At 42.8% G+C, this 23066-nt stretch overlaps 1 protein-coding gene across 4 annotated transcripts in view; it reads left to right on the top strand.

The window, feature by feature from the left end:
* LOC121329009 (zinc finger protein 362-like) overlaps window positions 1-23066 on the top strand; it is a 31780-nt gene that overhangs the window by 3796 nt on the left and 4918 nt on the right. For 2 of the 4 annotated variants that reach the window (XM_041274182.1, XM_041274184.1), the window contains exons 2-8: window positions 8874-8937; window positions 10190-10436; window positions 10615-10740; window positions 12385-12712; window positions 14239-14463; window positions 17437-17515; window positions 19785-19943. In XM_041274182.1, the coding sequence (XP_041130116.1) occupies window positions 8875-8937; window positions 10190-10436; window positions 10615-10740; window positions 12385-12712; window positions 14239-14463; window positions 17437-17515; window positions 19785-19943 (1227 nt within the window). In that variant the 5' untranslated portion in view covers window position 8874. Of the gene's footprint in view, window positions 1-398; window positions 527-8873; window positions 8938-10189; window positions 10437-10614; window positions 10741-12384; window positions 12713-14238; window positions 14464-17436; window positions 17516-19784; window positions 19944-23066 lie in introns of those variants that run through there. The other 2 variants (XM_041274183.1, XM_041274185.1) reach the window with 2 other exon arrangements.

Here is a 23066-nt window from a genome sequence, read left to right as displayed (position 1 = left end):
GTGGGAGAGCAAACTGTGGGATTGCATTGACTTTAGTGGGAGAGTAAGCAGTGGGATTGCACTGACTTTCATGTCATCTTCATGAACAACCCTGTCAAGACTTTTATGACCAAGACGTACAAAAACCCAAGCTTTCTGAGTCCTGATAGGTCAGGTCATCTGAGGAGCCGGTGCTTTTTAAATGGAGGTAAAGCCCCTGTGAGTTTTATGGAAGATGCATTAATTAAACCTCCATCTACCAGGTGTTTCAATTAGCAAGCCTGGGGCAGTCTAACTAATGTATCCCTGGAGATGATTAGGATTTTTAAGTATATGCCCCAAAGGAGGTTTCTAAACTAATATTTAATGCATGTTTATTTCATGGTTACAGAGAGCAAGTTATTTTAGTGGTGAGAGATTATCGACTCCTCAAGTAGAACAGGAGTTCCTAAACTTCCTCGGCTCACAGCCACCCAGGACATTCTGCATGCGGGCCACTGCCAACGGATTTGACAATCCCACCCAGTTTGTGAAATGCAGGAAACAGGTCAGAAACATAAACGCTGTAGAAATAATACCATTCATACAAGCAAATGGTAATAACTGACCACCTGAATTAATTCTGATAGTCCTGCAATTCCATTTCCAAACGCTTACTGGTTTTATAATTCTTTTATGGATTGTTTTCTGGTAGCAAGGAGATATATTATGCATATTGAAGCAGGTACTTAAGGAAAGCATAAGCAAAGCAAATAGTATATTTTTTAATGTATTGCAGTATTTTAAATCTTATTTTGTATTGGTTTCTGAGACCATTTATTTACACGTACAGTGCCATGAAAAAGTATTTGCCCCCTGTTTGATTTTATGCATTTTTGCACATTTTTCACATTGAATTTGGTCAGATCTTTTTGTGAGTTGTTGTAGAGGGAGTCGGAGAGAAAAAAATGACACCAAAGTTTGGTGCTTTTTTCATTTGTTTGGTGTGCAAGGTACTCAAACATGCAATCTTTAGGTGTGAAAAAGTTATTGCCCCCCTAGTTAACTCAACACAATTAAAGGGATAATCAGCTGTTTGAATACTTTGGTTAACAATATGGCCTGGTTTGGCTCAGCCCTGCCCAATATAAATCTGATTAACTTTAGCCCTTACCATCAGAGTGAAGTTGTCAGCACACAGGTTCTAGAGGCACATCATGCCACGATCAAAAGAAATTCCTGAAGACCTCCGGAAAAAAAGTTGTTGATGCCTACCAGTCTGGAAAGTTACAAAACCATTTCTAAGGCTCTGGGGCTCCACCAAACCACAGTCAGAGCCATACTGTCCAAATGGAGAAAGTGTGGGACAGTAGTGAATCTTCCCAGGAGTGGCCGTCCTGCCAAAATCTCTCCCAAGAGCAAGGCATAAAATCGTCCAGGAAGTCACAAAGAACCCTAGAACAACATCCAGGGATCTGCAGGCCTCTATCACCTTGGCTGAGGTCAGTGTTCATGACTCCACCATCAGAAAGACACTGGGCAAAAATGGGATTCATGGCAGAGTAGCAAGGCAGAAACCACTGCTCGCTAAGAAGAACATGAATGCTCGTCTCAAGTTTGCCAAAAAGCACCTGGATGATCCTCAAGAGTTCTGGAACAATGTTCTATGGACAGATGAGTCAAAAGTGGAACTTTTTTGCTAACATGGGCCCCGTTATGTCTGGCGAAAACCAAACACTGCATTCCACAGTAAGAACCTCATACCAGTGGTCAAGCATGGTGGTGGTAGTGTCATGATTTGCTTTGCTTCATCAGGACCTGGACGACTTGCCATCATTGAGGGAACCATGAATTCTGCTCTGTATTAGAGAATTCTACAGAAGAACGTCATGCCATCCGTCTGCGAGGTGAAGCTGAAGTGCAGCTGTGTCATGCAGCAAGGCAATGATCCGAAACAAACAAACAAGCAAGTCTACATCAGAATGGTTGAAGAACAAGAAATTTAAGTTTTGGAATGGCCTAGTCAAAGTCCAGACCTAAACCCAACTGAGATGTTGTGGCAGGACCTGAAACGAGCAGTTTATGCTCAAAAACCCCCAAAATGTCACTGAGTTGAAGCAGTTCTGCATGAAGGAGTGGGCCAAAATTCCTCCATGGTGCTGTGAGAGACTGATCAATAACTACAGGAAGCGTTTGGTTGCAGTTATTGCTGTTAAAGGTGGTGTAACCAGTTATTGAGTCTAAGGGGGTGATTGATTACTTTTTCACACTGGGGCATTGGGTGTTGCATAACTTTCTTTAGTTAATAAATTAAATAAGTATCAAAATGTTGTTTGTGTTATTTGTTCACTCCGGGTCCCTTTTATCTAATATTAGATTTTGGTTGAAGATCTGATAACTTTGTGTCAGAAATGCAGAAAGTCAGACAGGGGGCAAATACTTTTTAACGACACTGTATATGATGTACGTTGGATTATACCATGACTGTGCTAAAATGTTGTGTAACAGTCTTCAGTAGTACCAAAGAAACTAAAAACAAGTTTAAAATACTTGAGACAAAATTCAAGACGACTTCTGTGTTACTGTTTTGGTTCCCATGACCTTCATAGAGATGTGTATAGTCACGGATTATACAAGCTTGTTTTTACGACAAAGGTAATGCAGTCTTACACACTGGTGTGATTGCTATGTGGGTGCGGCTGCTCTGAGGGTGCTTTTTTGTTTGGGTAGTTTGGGGTCTGTACTAGTTGTCCAGTGAGTTTAGGGGTGTCTGTGCCTCTTGGCATTACATCTTGCACAGAGGGGTGGAGTTGGGGGGATGTGTCAGCCTCTGGTGATTCTTGTCTGAATCTCTCTGAACTAAAAGTCTACATAGCAGTGGCATCTTCAACAAAACAAGATGTCACCCCTCTGGAACAGCCTTGCAGCTTGAATGAGAGGTGTCAGGGACAGGCACTGCACCTCCCTGGAACAGCCTCGCAGCTTGAACCCCTGTTATAATGAATGAGAGGTGTCAGGGACAGGCACTGCACCTCCCTGGAACAGCCTCACAGCTTGAACCCCTGTTATAAATCAATGTTGTTCTTTTTACAATGACCCCCTTTAGCTGTATAACAAAACCTAGTGTTAGCACAGGCATTGGAAATGGATATTTTATTTACAATGGAGCTAAAGTCAAGATAGTGTTATAGTCCAAATAGCTCTATACACCCGACGGCAGGGTTCTTGTAGATTAATTGATCACCCAGCCTGGGGGGCACTGTTTGAATATTTCTGGATGTACTGCAGCCCCCTTGAACTCATCTCGCAGCCTCCCAGAGGCCCCCTTCCCTGCACTAGAGCCTGGTCTTGGGACAGGGAACCTGATTGCATTGTTGTACTGGTAGGAAGTGTTGGGTCTCACGCCTCCACTTTGGGTTAGGAGTTGTCACTGTGCTGTATTTGAATATTTGAACAAAAGCTGCCTGAAATGTACTGTGTTCCTTGGAATTTATGACGCCCCTGAATTTAAGACACAGCCCAGATTTCCCACCCTCAATTTGAGGAAAAAATAAAACATCCAAAATCTGCATTTACAAAGATACAGCTTCAATTACACATATGGAGGCAGTTTGCGGGCGGCTGCTCTCACACAGAGCATTGCAGTTATGTGCTGCTTCTCATTTCCAGTTATGATTACTCACACCTGTTTTTCTCCCAGTTTGTGGACTGCAGTATTGCTTGGCATGTCGGAAAATACAGGGGTCTGATCAGCATTTCTGATCTGTCTGAGCTGGTACTGTTTGTTTGAAACTCTGAAACTGTAAAAGCGTCTCTTTGAATTCCTCAGGAAGCGAATGGCGCTTCTTTGAAAATGTCTGCCTGTGTGTCACAGAGGATTGGAGATCGGGCAGTAATGTTTAGGGCTGTATTGGAAGGTTTGTTCGCTAGCCAGGAATTTGAAGATTGTTTTAGACCTTTGAAGGTTTGTCTGACGCCATTCACGTACTGTGTGTGTTTTTTTTGTTTGTTTGTTTTGTTTTCTGTTAACAGAAATCGTTTGACAATACTATAGATAACACATTAAATGTCACTTGCATGCACAATTCAATCTTTTTATTTGTATAGTGCATATTACTTAAAAATTGTTGTATTAAAATCCAGCCAAATCGATATTAGTAGCAACTGTGTAGTAGGGTATATTATCCAGAGCACTGGGGGGTATCTGTAGCGGTTGTAGTGCTTCAGTAAAGTATGTACTGAATACCTCGTGTACAAGACAGTGTAAGAAAAGTGCTATTGTGTGTGTGTGTGTGTGTGTGTGTGTGTGCTAACACTAATAATTTTAATTTTGAAAAAACTGAGCAGTGTCTGTCCCTCCCCCTCCAGCTCTTGTTAACCAGATTTCTTCATTCACCATCTCGACAGCAAAGCGCCGTACAGCGCAAGCTGTATTTAAAGAAATGTCTCTTAACCCCTGTGCCGTTTGGGATTTTTTTTTTTTGTTAAATGCCCAGACGACCAAAAAAAAAAAAAGTTGAATGCAAACTGTGCAAGCGACTGTTGATGTATCAGGGAGGCACATCCAATCTCCGGGGTCACTTTACGATTAATCTAAGTTCATATTATTATTATTAGTAGTAGTAGTAGTAAAATGTGAATAAATAACTGATAACCTGCTTGGAACGGTGACTGTTAAATTAAGTTTGTTTTGCCTGAGTCCGCTGCAGTTAGTGCTGCTGCAATGCAAGCTGACTGGCAAGCAGCATCAATTACTGTTTAATTATCAAAACATGATTACTGTTCTACATGTGAATGTTTTATTCCATTTGCATTGGTTACCTGTAAAATAGGTTTGAACCTTCCTTCCGTAATGTGTTCCGAACCTTCGAAGGTCAAAGTGTACCCTTCATTGCAGCCATAGCAATGTTTTGGTTCGTCTTTTCTCGGCAGTCAGCCGTGTTGGTGTTTGTGTACTCGGATAGTCACGCCTTTTGTTGGCGGTTATAATTAGGGCCACGGAAAATTCACGGTACTTTTTTCAAGAAATTCACGAACGACAATAAAAAATTAAAAACCCAATACATTTCACGGATTGTCATGGAATTGCCATTTTATTAAAGTTTCTATTGTAAGTTTCCTAAAATGAATAACACAGCAAAGAAAATCCCCAAGGCTGAAACATTAACATTTAATGGAGCTACTGAGTCAACATTTACATTGTAGTGTTTAAAACAGTCTTTTAAAATGTAACAAACAAGATTTGTTTCAATATGTTGGCTGGAAAAAGTAACGAGCAGACAAAACTGATTAAAACAAAACAAGGTTGAAAGACAAATTCGGCAACATTGTCGAGTTTTGTAAACGTTTAAAATGTAGGCTATGTTCATACAGTAATTAAACGGACTTTGTGGTATAGTGCTATACTGACTTTGAAAAACAAACTGTTAAAAACAGGGTTAAGTGCGAGTGAATGTAGTAAATTGGGGAAAACTTTGTCATTTTTATTGCAGTAGGAACCAGTAGCAACAGCAAAAAAGTGGGGACCAAGTTTGCCCCAGTTGTATCTTGTAACTTAGTCACTTTTACATTGTTATAGGGCGGATCCTTTTATGGCTAGAACTCCCCTTTGTAGATACCGCCTCTTTTGTATGGCTGGTCCCTCTGTTCTAACTTGTCTGTTGTTGTCCCATTATGATGTCACTTGTTTTGCATTCTTTTGCATTGAGAGCATCAGAATCTGGGGCTGTATGGAGTGTATCAGTCTGCCACACTTCTATTTGTACACATGCCTATGATGGTTGTGCTGCAGGTCATACTTTTTCATGATGCAGATGTATTTTATATTGACAGCCATGGCAGTGGGTGCATGTTGCTGCCCCTGGCAGAGAGCTTGATCTTGTTGATATGCATGTATATCACTGCAGCTGGAGTGTACAGGTCCAAATGAGAAGCAACTGCTAGTCTGTGGAATACAGAAACTGGCAGGGCTGCATTTCCAGCCACTCTGTCCCTGGAAACACTTCACATCATTGCTAGAGATTCGCTTTGATAATCGTGATACCAGAGCCAATCTACATGAAAAGAGACACATTAGCCTCTGTCGGGGAAGTGTGGGAAACATGGGTAGAAGTGTAGGTGCTGTCACCAATTTCACACACAACACTTGTAAAATGTCTAAAATATAAACATGCTGAGTTCATTGCAGTCAGCTGCTTTGATTAACCATTCAGCAGAATGTTTCAACAAACAACTGAGTCCAGACATTTTTACTGGTTAAGCATAATTTTAGTGTCTGAGCAAGTTGTATTTTAAGTTGTTGAATGTGGTAGCAACAAATGTGCTTCCTAAAGTGGCACCCAGCAATTTGATTTGGCAACCAATTTTGTTTGGCCAAGGAGTCATTGGCTTCTAAGGCAGAAGGCTTGTCTGGAGCCCCACAGAACCACATCGGGCCACTGGTCATCGGTCACCTACCATATAGCTGATGTGTCGGCATCCAGTGCTTTTGTCCTTTGGACTGATATCAATGTGGAATGCTGGTGTCGGTGCAGGATTGTCCTGGGGATGTTGGGAAAGGCGCTCGTGACATTCAAAGAAGATCAAGAATGGCTAGAGTAACTGCTCTTATCCACAGTGTTCAGGCAGAAGGAGCTGGTGCATTTCAGCCTGCAGCAACTGGCAAGATGCAACTTTCACCCTTCAAGCAATGGCGGTAAGGTGAACCATTGCCTGTGTCAAACACAGAAAAGTATCTGTGCAAACATCATATGGCTACATTCTGTCTGTCCTGTGCAATGTGATCTCACAGTTGTGTCCTGCATACTGGAGAACGGAACTTTGTACAGAACGGATTTTGTACAGAAACAGAGTTGCCAGTGTGGTACATGTTTCCATCCAGAGGTGTGAATTATTGAGGTGCTGGAACCCCCTTGTGGTGTGAGCTGACACTGTGTACGAGGTACCCTGGAAATAGTAAACATGCTCTTTATCTGTAAAAAAAGAAAAATCCTTCCAACATCATCTGGGGACTTTTCATTAAAAAAAAAAAAAAGAGGGGAATGGATGCCATCAGCAATAATCTGTACATAGCCCGGAGAGTGTCTAACGTGTTTGAATTCAGTCTGTGATTCACTGATTGGGAAAATAACAAAAGTGTGTTTTAAGAGGCGGAAACTCCCCAGCAGCCCATAGCAAACTCACCTTGTACTGAGTACATTAGACTTGAGGAAGCCATGATGCACTGTGCTGACATCTAATGGTAGTAGAAGGAAGTGCATGTTTTATGTTTCCTAATCACAGGAATAAAAGCAATACTGTTAGAACATAAGAACATAAGAAAGTTTACAAACGAGAGGAGGCCATTCGGCCCATCTTGCTCGTTTGGTTGTTAGTAGCTTATTGATCCCAAAATCTCATCAAGCAGCTTCTTGAAGGATCCCAGGGTGTCAGCTTCAACAACATTACTGGGGAGTTGATTCCAGACCCTCACAATTCTCTGTGTAAAAAAGTGTCTCCTATTTTCTGTTCTGAATGCCCCTTTTTCTAAACTCCATTTGTGACCCCTGGTCCTTGTTTCTTTTTTCAGGCTGAAAAAGTCCCTTGGGTCGACACTGTCAATACCTTTTAGAATTTTGAATGCTTGAATTAGGTCGCCACGTAGTCTTCATTGTTCAAGACTGAACAGATTCAATTCTTTTAGCCTGTCTGCATATGACATGCCTTTTAAGCCCGGAATAATTCTGGTCGCTCTTCTTTGCACTCTTTCTAGAGCAGCAATATCTTTTTTATAGCGAGGTGACCAGAACTGGTTCTGGTTACTTAGTATTTTGTTTGTTTGTTTTGTACACATCTAAAACATGTGTTGTGCAATTTTATTTAATTGTATAGGTTAAATAAAACTAGCTACGTTTATTGGGGATTTTTGTATTGTTTTATTTTTTTTTAAATAATGTGCAATATTTAGGGTGACTTCAGTGAGCATGTTAAGTTGTGATATGAGCAGTGGTTCTCTTTGGTAAGTGGTTACATTGTTTTGTACAAGATTGAGAGTGTATAATGAAGTAGAGCCTTGCTTAGTGTAGTTTGTATATTGTAGTTTGGGCTCGGCTCGGGCCAGTGTGTTATCAGTGAGTGGATTATGGTGTTTTTAATTTTAATTGAGTTTTTTTTTCTCTGTGTGCTTCCTAAAACTCACTTCCTGCTTCCTTCTTTTTTGCCTGTCTAAAATTACCTTGCGTGAGTGAAGCGCTACCGTGAGTGGTGAGGACTTCTAGCGTGCGCCTCAGCTGACCACAAATGTGTACGAAGGAGAGATTCTCTGCATTCAAATATTGAGGTTGATGGAATAAAAAAAAAAAACTGAACGGGAGAATGTGTAGCAGTGGAGCGTTCCATTGCTGGAAAGAACACGTCTAAATCCATCGCTTGGGAAACATTACGACATTGTTGTATTCAGTGATAATAAAAGTCCATGTGGCTTTGTACAATGCAAATCTTGCAAAATATTACTGAAATATGACAGCAAAAAGACGGGAAATTCATCCCAGCAGTGGTACTCTGAAAAGGGATGTGTACGTCCTGTAGCTGGCCAAGTCAGTCGTACGTGACTTCTGTTGTCCAAAGTGATTATACGAATTTGCAAGAGCATCTTAATGTGTGGCTATTTATGGTAACAAAGTTTTGAAAAAGCCTGCTGTCTTTTAAGTCATGCAGTGTGGAATTATTGGGAAAGGAAATAAATGAGATGTGATTGAGTGATTTTTTTTTTTTTTTTAACTTTACTTTTTTGACTGAAAATCGAGACTAGACTCTACTCGGAACAGCGTATGTTTGGAATTGTTTGGTCAGATCGGGTTTTATATTTTGGCCCGAACAGACCTGTATAATGAAATGATTTCTCGAATGTTTTACAGTCGCTTTGTGTTTTCTTCCAGCATGGCAGAGTCTCGGTTTAATAACCCCTACTTCTGGCCTCCACCTCCCAGCATGCCCAGCCAGGTAAGACCCACAGCTCTTTCTGTACTGCATAGTTCCATTCAGACAACTCCTACACACCTGCTAGATTGTTATATCCGTCTAGGGGAATATTTTACACTGTCACCAGCACTGCACATCCTTTAACACTTACAGAAACACCTCTGTTGTGGCATATTCATCTCATAATGAAGCACATAAGCAATAAAGAAGTTTGACCTTGTTGCTAATGCATGGTTTGATGTACAGTAGAACCTCAGACAACAAACATTCAACTGGACGTAATAAATCACTCAGCCATGCGTGCAATGCAACCAGATAGGCGCTCTTATAAGTGCTGTGCTGGTCATGGAGAAGGCAAAATTACTGTACCAACAAATGTATTCAGAAAGGCGAGGCAGATTTCAAAGCAAGTATGGGCAATTTTACTACAACTTTTTAAGCCAAAGGAGGCTGAATGACTGAGCAAGCTGCACAAATGCATTTTGTTTAAAAACAAGCACAGCGTTAACCCAGGTTTTGCTACAGTTACGATTTCAGTGGTAGCTTCAATTGAACCTTTTTCCATGTATAATACAGTTTTTAAAGACTTTAGAACCATAACACTGTTATTCCATTACTGTGTTGTATCCTACTTGCCAGATTGAGGGTGCAGATAGCAGGTGCACACATTTATTAAAACTGTTGCAAACTCATTTTCAGAGTTCCAGGCTTTTCAGGCTTCCAAACAGCCTTCTTAGTAACTCCAAGGTGATTGTTTGAATTTCCTGCTGTGTTTCTGAGTATAAGGGGCTGCTATTCCTTCCAGCCATTCCTGTAGAAAACCCTGCCTCCTGTTTGTTCAGAGCTCGGGCATGTAATCAGACACCTGGGTTTGAAGTGGATGCCCTGCTGTTGAAAGGGTTAAACCTGGAAGTTTGCAGTTTGTATTACTGTAGGCAAAGCCTTGTCACTGGGAGATGTAATAGGTGAGCTGAAAACGGAGACACAGGCACAAAAAACAAGAACTGAAAAAACATACTTGTTTTTTCCAGAAAGACAAAATGCCACAAAAATGATACTGAGTCAGAGCTCATGTGTAATTTCGGGGCTTAAAAGTGGTTTCTTTTTAAAAAAAAAAAAAAAAAAATGTAAATAATCCAAATACATTTCTAAAACTTGTTTTAAACTCTGTAGTTGTGCTTGTCATTGAATTGACTATGCTGCTTGCAGTAGTTCTAATTGGATCACTATTGCATGTTTAGAAGTCATGGGTGCTTCTTATTTGTTTTTTTAGCTGGATAACCTGGTGCTGATCAACAAAATCAAAGAACAGCTGATGGCTGAGAAGATCCGGCCTCCGCACCTGCCCCCCACCTCTGTTCCTTCCCAGCAGCCATTGCTGGTGCCCCCATCCCCCTCAGAAGGTGGGCAGCACATGATGTCCATCCCCAAGCTGCAGCAGGTCCACGGTCTCCACTCTCATGGGCCCTCGCAGCCGGACATCGCCCTGCACGCCCGGCCGGCCTCCAGTACTGTCTCAGGTACACCTCAGCCTTGCTTGCTTACTTGCTTACTTGCTTCTGTCCAGAGGCACTAGCGATGTGCAAGAAATTCGCTTACTGTGGCTCAGACTCCTTATGAAGTGTTTTTGTTTACCTGTTGATTCTCCTGAATATGAGTGTTTCTCTTAAACCTGAATTTTCTGCACATCTCTAACAGGCCTTTTTCTTGGTGATGTAAACTTTAATCTGGATGATAAGACATCTGTAAAAGCTAAAGGATTGTGGGAGGACTGGCATTTGCGTCAAATCATAGACCAACCTACTAGAATGAACCATCTATCAGGTAATGACTGCGTCGTGAGATGGGTGCAGGTATCGCTGCCCTGTGTATTATGTTTAGGCTAGCTGGCCCGAAGAGCCAAAATCGCACAGATTCCATTTTTATCAGCTTTGTAAATGTGCCCGGACAACCTTGTCATGTCTTAACATAACATCCAGTGGAAAAGCTTTATTACAACCTGCTTCTTCTCTGTCTCTGAGGAGCTTGTGGCTGTGAAGAGGCCACAGGCTTGGGGATCAGAGGAAGCCCATTGACTTTCAGGTCTTACAACTTCCATCTCAAATCTAGAGTATGAACCAGTGCAGGTTATTAATAATTCAGGATGGATCGGATACAGAACCTTACTTTTAATGCCAACTCAATTGCTTTCTCTGAGACAAAGGGGGAGAATCCAGATTTAATAGTTTCAAAGACAAGAGCTCAGTACAGATATTACCACTTGCTTCTGCAGCACGCTCAGCTTTGGATACTGAACGAAGAGTTCCTTCCGTCTGCCTTCTCCTGAACGAGGCGAGCTGGTGGGTTACCTGTTGGATGTACTTGGGATGGGCATGTGGAAACGCTTATTCAAGAAATCGAATAGAAATGTAGTAATTGTAGAATCGATATTGTATTGCAAATGGTCTGAACAGAGCCATTAACCACACTAAGCCTGCCGCTGCAGCACAATGTATTAATATAAATCAATTTTTAAAAAAATCATTATTTCTTTCTATGGTTGTAAATCACTGACTCCTGACAGATTAAATAAAGAAATAGGTGGCTTTAAAAGTGCAGGGTGATACCAGTGCTATGGGTAAGGGAGGTTTGTGGAGTGCACCATTGCATGTATTAAAACAATATTTAATTATTCAGTTTCAGAGATCACATCTAATGTGTTGTTGTCAGTTTGTCATGGTATTAATATCACAAGCACTTTGTGATGGTGGTCCACTATGAAAGGCGCTATATAAAATAGATTGATAGTATTTATACTCAAAAGCAGGCCATTATCAAACAGAACATGAAGAAGATTGCAGCCAGTGAACTTTTTAAAAATTCAAGTCCTGTTTTTGAAAAAATAAACATTTTAAAAATGAGTTGGTTTGAGGACATTTTACCAAAGAAGACACCAAAACAGTAAAATTCACACTTTACAGTAAAAGACTGAGCTACATGAACAGCATAGGGACAATGTTAAACCACCTGCGATACAAGCATGTACCCATCTTCTTGCTCTGGCTGTGTTGACTGTGAGACTGCTCTAGATGAAACCGTTGTTGAACAGTGCTTCTTTTAGCATTTCTATATATGCTGCCAACATTGTTTTACCAGGTGAAGTAGTAAGATCTAAAACTCAATTTAACGTTCTATTAAATGGGATCCTGTTTGTAGGGCAAACTGTGTGCTGGGAAGCATCCAGTCTTGATGGGCTGAGCAGCCTCTTCTCATTCCCAAACTTTTGTCATGGTTTTTATGTTCTTATGAGTGTTTTTACAGTTGTGGATGAAATAGAGAAAACTTTCCAGAATTTGGTCCATTTGAGCGGGAATGACTCGACACACAATTTGTAGCAAAGCTTTGACGTGTGGTGATATGGCAGGGATATAGTTGAGAGGTGACGCCGAGGTAATTAACGCTCTGCTCGCTGTCTCCCTCTGCTGGCAGGGCTGACCCTCTCCTCCCGCTGCGGCGGCCTGAACACCTCGGAGGCCATCACCCCGACCACGCCCACCTCCAGCAGCCAGAGCCGGCTGGGCGGGGCCTCCTCACCCAATCTCATCTCCGGATTGGCCAGCGGCCCGGGGCTGGAGCCAATCAAGAGTGGCGGCCTGTCAGGGCTGCTGGGAGCCCCTCCCAAGCCAGAGCGCGGCCGCAAGAAGATCAAAGCGGAGAACTCGTCCGGCCCCCTGCTGGTGGTGCCCTACCCCATCCTGGCCTCGGGAAACGACCAGTCCTCTGTCACCATCGCCGCCAAAGAGGGCAAAACATACAGGTTGGAACATAAGCGGTAGAGTACCACTTAGAGTACCCAATACCGTGTTTCATTTACACCGTTACACTGAGCGCATTGCTGAGGGATGCATGTTCCACGCTCCCAGGGACCAGAGATCACCCAGGCTTCGTGTTGAGTCCTTTCAAAAGTAGCTATTGTTGGATCAAACCTAAACAATTTATTGGCGTTGGCTCCCAGTGCTGATGTGCACTGGAAAGCAGTGCAGCTGAAAAATAAACCAATCAGTTTTGATTAAAACCAAAACCTGTCTGGTTACTGTTTCCCCTAGAGGAGTTGCATCCCCTCCCCCTCTTGCTTTATTTATTACAGAATTATAGATTCAGGCTTCCTTACTGGGAACAGCCACATTACAGCAAGGTTAGTCTTATGAGGTTCAGCAGTACATTGCAAACAACATTCCTTATTGTTGCATCACTACTGCAGGGGCTGCATTATTAAAAACAGTCTGACAGCAGTAGGAACAGCGAGATTGTTTTGTTAATTGCCAGTGTTGATGATAGCTAAATCATCAATACTGAACTGTACAAGGAGCCTTGACTGTGCTGGTAATTGAAATATTGACAGTGCCACAGACATAGCAGCAGCGCTGCATTAGGGTGGTACAGTGTCAGCTCATAGCAGCAGCGCTGCATTAGGGTGGTACCGTGTCAGCTCACAGATTAGACCGTGACAGTGGCTGTACTTCTTACAGAGTACCTAACATGCTACTGTTAAGTAGCTATCTGACTGGAAAAAGCATGTTCACAACTATAAGCCTGCTGAAAGACTTCTTGCAAAATTGATTGCGTAAAGTAATGGATGTTGGGACTGAAGATTTGGTCAAACATTTTGTGTATGGAATCTGAAATTCTGCAAGATCGGTGAGATCCACTGTGACCACTGGGTGTCACTGTTTCACCATATAGACACATTAATCATAAAGCATGCACCCGAAGCAGACTGCACAGTGTGTTGTGTAGCCTCACGCAAGTGGGAAAAGATGCATCTCATCTGGTATAAGATGGGCTCTGGGCTGTTGACCTAAGACTGAAGGACTTGGTGCCTACTCTTACTGTTGATACAAAAGCATTTTATATCAATAATATTTTTGAAACAGAAGTGCAAGGATAGCACAGAGACTGCCCAGAAAACCATGTCTGGACTCTATAGCTTGATGTACTTTTATGTTTATTTTAGTTTTAAAGTGAATGTTGTGCTCTGCACTTTGAGTGAAAGTCTCGTAAACTTGACTTCTTGTCTTTTGGGGGTTAACCTCATTCCTCCAGTACCCTGTACTTAAACTGTCCAAGGGAGCATTGAATGAAACAGCCCTTTGCTCTGGCTGTGTAGAGCTCCACAACTCCATCAATCTAAATGAGAAAGATTGTTTATATTTAGGCTTGAACCACTGCTCTGCTGAGTCCCAGGTAGTCTAGTATCTGTACGTAAAGATCTAGTGCTTCAGCCGCATGTGTTTGCCATAACTTACAGCTCGTGCCTTTCTGATTGCCTGTTCCTCTGAAAAGGTGTAAAGTGTGCCCGCTGACCTTCTTCACCAAGTCGGATATGCAGATGCACTCCAAGTCGCACACAGAGGCCAAACCCCACAAGTGCCCACACTGCTCCAAGTCCTTTGCCAACGCCTCCTACCTGGCACAGCACCTGCGCATTCACCTGGGCGTCAAGCCCTACCACTGCTCTTACTGTGAGAAGTCCTTCCGCCAGCTCTCTCACCTGCAGCAGCACACAAGGTGAGCACAGAGACACGGCACAGCACAGCTCAGCAAAATAGAAACCGCACAGCTCAACACAGAGACACAGCAGAGACACAGCACAGCACAGCAAAATAGAAACCACACAGCTCAACACAGAGAAACAGCACAGCACGAGACACAGCACAACTCAGCACAGCAAAATAGAAACCACACAGCTCAACACAGAGAAACAGCACAGCACAGGGACACAGCACAGACACAGCTCAGCTCAAGAAAATAGAAACCGCACAGCTCAACACAGAGAAACAGCACAGCACAGAGACACAGCACAGCACAGACACAGCACAGCTCAGCAAAATAGAAACCCCACAGCTCAACACAGAGAAACAGCACAGCACAGGGACACAGCACAGACACAGCTCAGCTCAAGAAAATAGAAACCGCACAGCTCAACACAGAGAAACAGCAGAGCACAGCAAAATAGACACAGCACAGCACAGCACAGCACAGCACAGCAAGCAATAGAAACCCCACAGCTCAACACAGAGAAACAGCACAGCACAGCACAGCAAAATAGAAATCGCACAGCTCAACACAGAGAAACAGCACAGCACAGAGACACAGCACAGCTCAGCATAGCAAAATAGAAACCGCACAGCTCAACACAGAGACACAGCACAGCTCGGCACAGAGAAACAGCACAGCTCAGCAAAATAGAAACCGCGTAGCTCAACACAAAGAAACAGCACAGAGACACAGCACAATAGAAACCGCACAGCTGAACACAGAGAAACAGCACAGAGACACAGCACAATAGAAACCGCACAGCTCAACACAGAGATCAGCACAGCACACAGAAACTGCACAGCACACAGCTCAGCAAAGTAGAAACCGCATAGCACAGCAGAGACACAGCACAGCTCAGCAAAGTAGAAACCGCACAGGTCAACACAGAGACACATCTCAGCAAAATAAAAACCGCACAGCTAAACAGAGAAACAGCACAGAGACAGCACAGCTTGGCAAAATAGAAACTGCACAGCTCGGCACACAGACACAGCACAGACACAGCACAGCTCAGCAAAATAGAAACCACGTAGGTCAACACAGTAAAACAGCACAGAGACACAGCACAATAGAAACCACACAGCTCAACACAGAGAGACAGCACAGCACAGAGGCACAGCTCAGCTCAGCACATATAGAAAGCACAGCACAGCAGAGAGAGCACAGCTCAGCAAGCAGTAGAAACCGCACAGCTAAAGCAGAGACACAGCACAGCTCGGCAAAGTAGAAACCGCACAGCACAGCTCAGCAAAGTAGAAACAGCACAGCTCAACAAAGAGAAACCGCACAGCTCAACACAGAGAAACAGCACAGCAGAAACTGCACAGCTCAACACAGAGAAACAGCACAGCTCAGCAAAGTAGAAACCGCACAGCTCAACACAGAGAAACAGCACAGCACAGCTCAGCAAAATAGAAACAACAGCTAGAAAGAGAAACAGCACAGCTCAACACAGAGAAACAGCACAGCACAGCACAGCACACAGAAACACAGCACAGCACAGCACAACAGAAACCGCACAGCTAAACACAGAGAAACAGCATAGCACAGAGACACAGCACAGCACAAACACAGCAAAATAGAAACCGCATAGCTCAACACAGAGAAACAGCACAATAGAAACCACACAGCTCAACACAGAGACACAGTACAGCTCAGCACAGCAGCATAGCTAAACACAGAGAAACAGCATACACAGCACAGCACAGCTCAGCAAAGTAGAAACCGCACAGCTCAACACAGAGACACAGCGCAGCTCAGCTCAAATATAGAAACACAGCACAGCTCAGCAAAGTAGAAACCGCACAGGTCAACACAGAGACACAGCAGCTCTGCAAAATAGAAACAGCACAGCTCAGCAAAGTAGAAACTGCCCAGCTCAACACACAGACACAGCACAGCTCAGCAAAGTAGAAACTGCCCAGCTCAACACACAGAAACAGCACAGCACAGCTCAGCAAAATAGAAACCGCACAGCTAAACAGAAACAGCACAGCACAGAGACACAGCGCAGCTTAGCAAATTAGAAATAGCACAGCACAGCTCAGCAAAATAGAAACCGCACAGCTAAACACAGAGAAACAGCACAGCACAGAGACACAGCTCAGCAAAGTAGAAACAGCACAGCACAGAGACAGAATAGAACAGCACAGCTCAGCACAGCAAAATAGAAACCACACAGCTCAACACAGAGAACAGCACAGCACAGCACAGCTCAGCACAGCAAAATAGAAACCGCACAGCTCAACACAGACACAGCACAGCACAACTCGACTCAGTTTTGAAAGAGAAACATGTTGTAGTAAACCTGTATTTTTATTTTAGCTGTATATATATATATATATATATATATATATGTGTGTGTGTTATTACCCTATTGAATTAAGGAGGTAGGCTATGTATTGTTGTTTAATTTGGCTACCTTTCTTCCTACTGTTCCAAGTACAGAGGAAAAATACATGCAATCTGTTTCTACACCTGGTTAAAGAAATACCTGTTATCCTGCCTCTTCCCCCTTCTGACTGACATGATTTCAGCCAGTAACGTGATTTGACCCAGAAGACATTGCTGAGGCGAAAATGACCCAGGAAGTAGAAATGTAATAGATATCTTGAGGTGAAGGTGTAGAAACAGAACTTATTACCATATATGATGTGTTAAAATGAAAAAAATGCCTGTTTGCTAAAACAGCTGTAAGAGGAATGACTGGCAAACTGGCTTGTTAATTACCAGCAACTTGTCTCAATAATCTAATGCACATTCTATGTGTCTCCCTTTGGAAAGCTGTTTGTTGCATGTACACAATTCATAAGAAATGTAACACCACTAAAAAGACTATTACACTTGCATGATTCACGTTTGCCACACTTGCATTCTTTTTACACGTACTGCCTCTCATTTTGTATGTCACGAGATTTGTATTTTCTTCTTTTGTTGTTCCAGGATTCACACTGGAGACCGTCCATATAAATGCGCTCATCCCAGCTGTGAAAAAGCTTTCACTCAGCTCTCCAACCTGCAGGTGAGTGTGGCTCGCAGCTGAAGCCTGGCTGACAGCCCTCCCCTGACAGGACTGGGGGGCATGGAGCGCCTGCCTCGTGTTGTAGGATGGAGGATTTGGAGAAGCACGTGGCTCATTTGCATAGAATGAATGTTAAGTACATAGCAGCTACAGTGTTTACTTTCAGCACTTTCATACTGCAGATTGATGCTGATCATCTTGCATTCTGCGTGTTTAGTTACACAAGCACACTAGCATTGTGGATTTACAAAAAATGGACTTGGTTCTTCTGTAAGCAGTACAGTAGGTGTTGAATAAGGACATGTTGTCTGAAATGTGTTGAACTTTGATAAGAAATCAGATTGTTAATTTTTTTAAAATTGGCTTTCTTTTTTTTGATATTGCCTTGCCCTATTTAAAACATTTCTGGGAGGCTCATCCAGTAAAGGCGCTCTGCGTGGAGTGCAGGATGCGCCCTATAGTCTGAACGTTGTCAGTTCGAGTCCAGGCTATTCCTTTGCCGACCGAGGACGGGAGCTCCCAGAGGGCAGCCCAAGGGGGTGGAGGGTTAGGTCGGCCAGGGTGTTCTCGGCTCGTCGCGCACCAGCGACCCCTGTGGTCAGGCCGGGTGCCTTTTGCTGTATATATGTGTGTGTGTGTGTTATTATCCGATTACATCAAGGAGGTAGGCTCTGTATTCGTTATTTAACTTGGGCTGCCTTTCTTCCCATTGTTCCAAATACAGAGGAAAAATAAAGAATTCCTTTAAAATGTTGTCACTGTGTCCTGATGAACAAGGAAGGCAATTTACATTCCACATGTGAGCCTCACAGTGTCCATTTGGTAGGAAGTTCTTAGAGCCCAGCCCTGTGCATTGTGGGGGCTGTACTGTTTTTTTTTTTTTTTTTTTTTTTTTTATAAAAGACCCCTTGTATGCATAGATTTACTGGTGCTGGCACAGCAAGGACTAATACTTGTACAGCCTTGGTGTGAAACGAGGCTAGTTAGCTGGAGTGGAGTACTATTGAGTGCAAAAGCAGCTTACCATAGACAACCTGGAGATCAGTGATACAGACCAGTCACCTGCACACCACACAGACAACCTGGAGATCAGTGATACAGACCAGTCACCTGCACACCACACAGACAACCTGGAGATCAGTGATACAGACCAGTCACCTGCACACCACACAGACAACCTGGAGATCAGTGATACAGACCAGTCACCTGCTCACCACACAGACAGCCTGGAGATCAGTGATACAGACCAGTCACCTGCACACCACACAGACAACCTGGAGATCAGTGATACAGACCAGTCACCTGCTCACCACACAGACAACCTGGAGATCAGGAGATCAGTGATATAGACCAGTCACCTGCACACCACACAGACAACCTGGAGATCAGTGATACAGACCAGTCACCTGCTCACCACAGACAGCCTGGAGATCAGTGATACAGACCAGTCACCTGCACGCCACACAGACAGCCTGGAGATTAGTGATATAGACCAGTCACCTGCACACCACACAGACAACCTGGAGATCAGTGATACAGACCAGTCATCTGCAGACAACAGAGACAACCTGGAGATCCGTGATACAGACCAGTCTGCAGACAACCTGGAGATCAGCGATACAGATCAGTCAGTTGCTCAATTGTAGTTCATAGTTTAGGAATTCTCTAAATGTTTTAATTATAAAATAAACAGTGGAGGTTATGCTTTTTTAAAGGTATCAGATTTGATGTTGCATAGAAAACTCATTCAAACAAGACCTTAGCACTTTTTTAAAGATTGAAGTACAGACAGGTGTGTCCCGAGTGGCTCCATCGACTCGCTTCAGTTTTGCTGTCCACAGATGTTGTCCTGAAGAAGCCACCCCGATGTGAGCTTGCATTGTCTCTCAGAGGGTTTATCAAGCAGAAGCCTCTGGGGTAACACTGTTGCCTGATCCATTGTCACAGCAGGACACAGCCCGGGTATTCTGGAGGGTTCCAGACCATCTTCATTTGAGATCCAGTTAACGATTCCTTTTCTAAACACTAGGGGCAGTATAAGACTTCAAATGGAATGGTATTGGAGGAAATCAGCTGTAAAGTGCTGTTACATTATATATCCCACATTGCCTGGTAAAACTGTGGACTGGAACTGTGAACCACTTAAGACTTTTAGCTAGATTTTTTTTTCCCATGCTGGTTTCTGTATGCATGCAGGTGTGTAGGTTGTTTACAGAAACACTAATTTGTGTTTGTGTGTTTTGTTTGTTTTTATTTTGTCACCCTGCAGTCTCATCAGAGACAACACAACAAAGACAAGCCGTACAAGTGTCCCAACTGCTACCGAGCTTACTCGGACTCTGCCTCGCTGCAAATCCACCTGTCTGCACACGCCATCAAGAATGCCAAGGCTTACTGCTGCAGCATGTGTGGCCGCGCCTACACCTCCGTGAGTACAGGGGAGAGGGGGAGCTACACCTCTGAGTACAGGGGGAGGGGGGTGTTACGCCTCCATGAGTACAAGGGGGAGGGACACCTACATGAGTAAGTCTGCAGCCTTGTTCCCATGTTGGGGCACACTATTGGACTCCTCCCTGGCTTTCTCTGCTGGACAGAATGTGCGCGCTGCAGGTCTACACATGTGCCAGCCTGGTGTCCTGCAGCGCTGGGGCAAGTGAACAGTCCCGAGTTCACACTGCCTCTGACAAGCACCCTGAGAGCTTGTGGGACCCCTGCAGAGAGGGCTGCTCTGTAGTTGAAACTTCAGTTCAATATTTCATTTCAAGTTTTAACTCAGCAGTTGTAAGGCTGCAGTGGGGGGAATAAGTTTTAACTTTCACTGGACCTTTTAAAGCAAAGTTAACAGATTGCAAGTCATGCTGTAAAGGTCCTTTCACACCAAGCGTGTCGTGTCAGCGTCCAGCAAAACATTCTTTAAAGCACACAGTGTCTGTTCCTATTTCTCTGTGGGCGTCCGGCGTAAATGTACTTCTATAACTAATATAATGAAAAATATACAGCACTATGGTAAATAATTGCTTTATTACCAAGTTCAAAATAAAACTGTATAGATGCTTCCCTAAAAAAAAAAAAAAAAAAAAAGCAGGCACCTCCTGTGTCCAGAAAACAGGTTTCACAATGATAGAAGAGAGAAAAGATGACTAGAAAACCAGAGAAACCTCCCGTTTTTATCTACAGTTTGCAATAAGATGTTCACCCAGTCTGAAGTATTTTGTTCAGCAATGTTTCATTTTGGAGGAAAATTTCATTTATTTTCAACAGAATATCTGGGGTGGAACCAGGGTAATAAATGTGAGAAAGATACATCGGGGTACCCTGCACTGCAAAAAATTGCAAGTAATAAAGTGTAAGCATTAATTCATTAATGTTTTAGAAAATGCAAGCCTACTTTTTTGGTTTCAAAATTAAATTAGCAAGTACTCTAAAGATCTCAAGCCGGGGTTACAGTAACATCTCATCTGGTTTGGAATGTGAACTGTCGATCAGCAATGGGTAGGAAAAGTTCAGACAACTCTTAAAATAATTATAGAGAGTCATTGCTGCCTGTGTCAAATGGGACAGCACTTTCAACAGTGAAGAAGTCCGGAAAGAAAGACAGCTGTACAGCAGTCGAAACCACTAATGAAATTAATACTAAATACAGTGCAGTCCATTTATAAGAATCACATCCGTCCTGGCTGATTTGATTCATTTAAGCTGTTGATTCCTGAAAGTGGATCGATATAGTTACAATTAGAAAAAGTGCCTCTGTGCATCAGCAGTTTAAATACAGTGTACAGATGTCAATGGTGCTCAATCACTGAGACAATACATCAAAACATGTCCTTGTGGGTAAGCAGCTTGTTATATGATCACGATTATATTTACGCAAGGCTGCAGAATCCTATTTTACTACAGTATGTTTGAGATGCAGTCGTCTCGTGAGGGTGCCTAGTTTAACTGCTTTGCAGTGTTACGTGTGATGGCCTTTGAATTAATTACATTACATTACAGTACAGCATTTTAATGTCAGGCCTACCGTATCTGTGGCTTCCTTATTTTCAGTTGAGATGCAAATCTCACAGTTTTTCATTAAGCGGAGATGCATACATGCCAACTCGCATGTGATGTGATCAAATTCAAAAAACGCTTTTATTGGACTTGATCAAGTACCATATTACATGTAGTCGGTTTGACCCAAAAGGATTCTTGTAAGCGGATTGCTTGATTCTTACAAGCACATTATTTTACATTGGTTAGTATAGAATGATTTTGTCCCAGTGGTTTTGATCACTATATGCGCTTGATTCTTATATCCGTGATTCTTATAAATGGACTGCACTGTATTCATAACTCATTCCCATTTTTTTTATTTTGCCTGCAAAAGACATATAATTGTATTAATTAGTTATGAAGTAACACTGCTGTTACAGTACTGAAAGATATACAAATGTAATTCTATACTTTGTTAAAGAACTGTTGGGTTCAGGGGCAGCGCCTCAGATTGACTGATGCCTTCTGGTGTGAAAGCAGTCGGTTGATGTCAGAAAACTCTGGCGGCTTCGACCCAACGCACCTGTTGTGAAATGTGTCAGGGTTTACAGCAGTAGCATGTCAGTAATAAGGGTATGCAGGTGCTTGGGTTATCAGAGTGTGTTTTTTTTTGTCTGCAAATATTAAATCAAACCATACAAGCCAAATAATGAATATATTAATTTCACAACAAGAAAATCTGTCTTTCCCTCACCTTTTACAGTTGAGTACTAATCAGTTTGCTCAGGTTCTGTACTAAACCACACTGTTGGACAGTTATGGATTTGGTGCTCAGTAATTGTGTGGACAAGGACAAAGACGGGAACTCTTTGTGTTGCGTGATAACTTGTCGTCTTACATTTAATTAATACCTAACAGCTTAACCCTTTGCAGCCCAGGTCCGTCATTACAATTTTCCCTTTCCCGTCCAATGTCGGACCCTGTCTGACATCATCAAAAAGACGTAAAGCACAGGTCTCTAGTCGTTTTTTCTCCAGAAAAAGCAGAGAAAACCTTTCAATGGCCGAGTGAGACCGATAGGAGCCGAATGAAACCGAAAAAAAAGGCTGTAACTCATAGCCCCATCCTCTACAGAGATAACACAGACATAACAAAGGAGGTAGCTGCTTCTGCATCCAGTGCTCAAAGAGTATCGATGATATTTGCAGATGTTTTTGGAGACGTTATAGTAATAAAATAATGACGTGGATCACATTATTGAGGAGTTTGGTGATAAAACGATCAGGAGAGGATTTATCAGTATGCACGTCTATAAAGAGGTATGTGAAAAATACAGCGAACAAGGGGCGGGACTTGGCTGTAGATACAGTACTGAGTGTCCTTTTGCGAGTCAATGCCTTTTAAACAGCCTGTGTAAAATAAACAGTGCATGTGAATATAAATTGGACCTGATGCGCCTGACAAGTGCTGAATAAATGGACTGCAAAGGGTTAATACATCTCAAAGTGACACACTTCAAAATTTTACATCTAGCTATAGAAGCACTTCTCCAGTTGTGATGTGTGCAAGTTGAGTAGAC

The sequence above is a fragment of the Polyodon spathula genome, chromosome 16, assembly GCF_017654505.1.
Source record: "Polyodon spathula isolate WHYD16114869_AA chromosome 16, ASM1765450v1, whole genome shotgun sequence".
Lineage (NCBI taxonomy): Eukaryota > Metazoa > Chordata > Actinopteri > Acipenseriformes > Polyodontidae > Polyodon > Polyodon spathula.
Note: the sequence above shows the minus strand (reverse complement) of the source record. Positions and strands in the feature narration are given on the sequence as shown.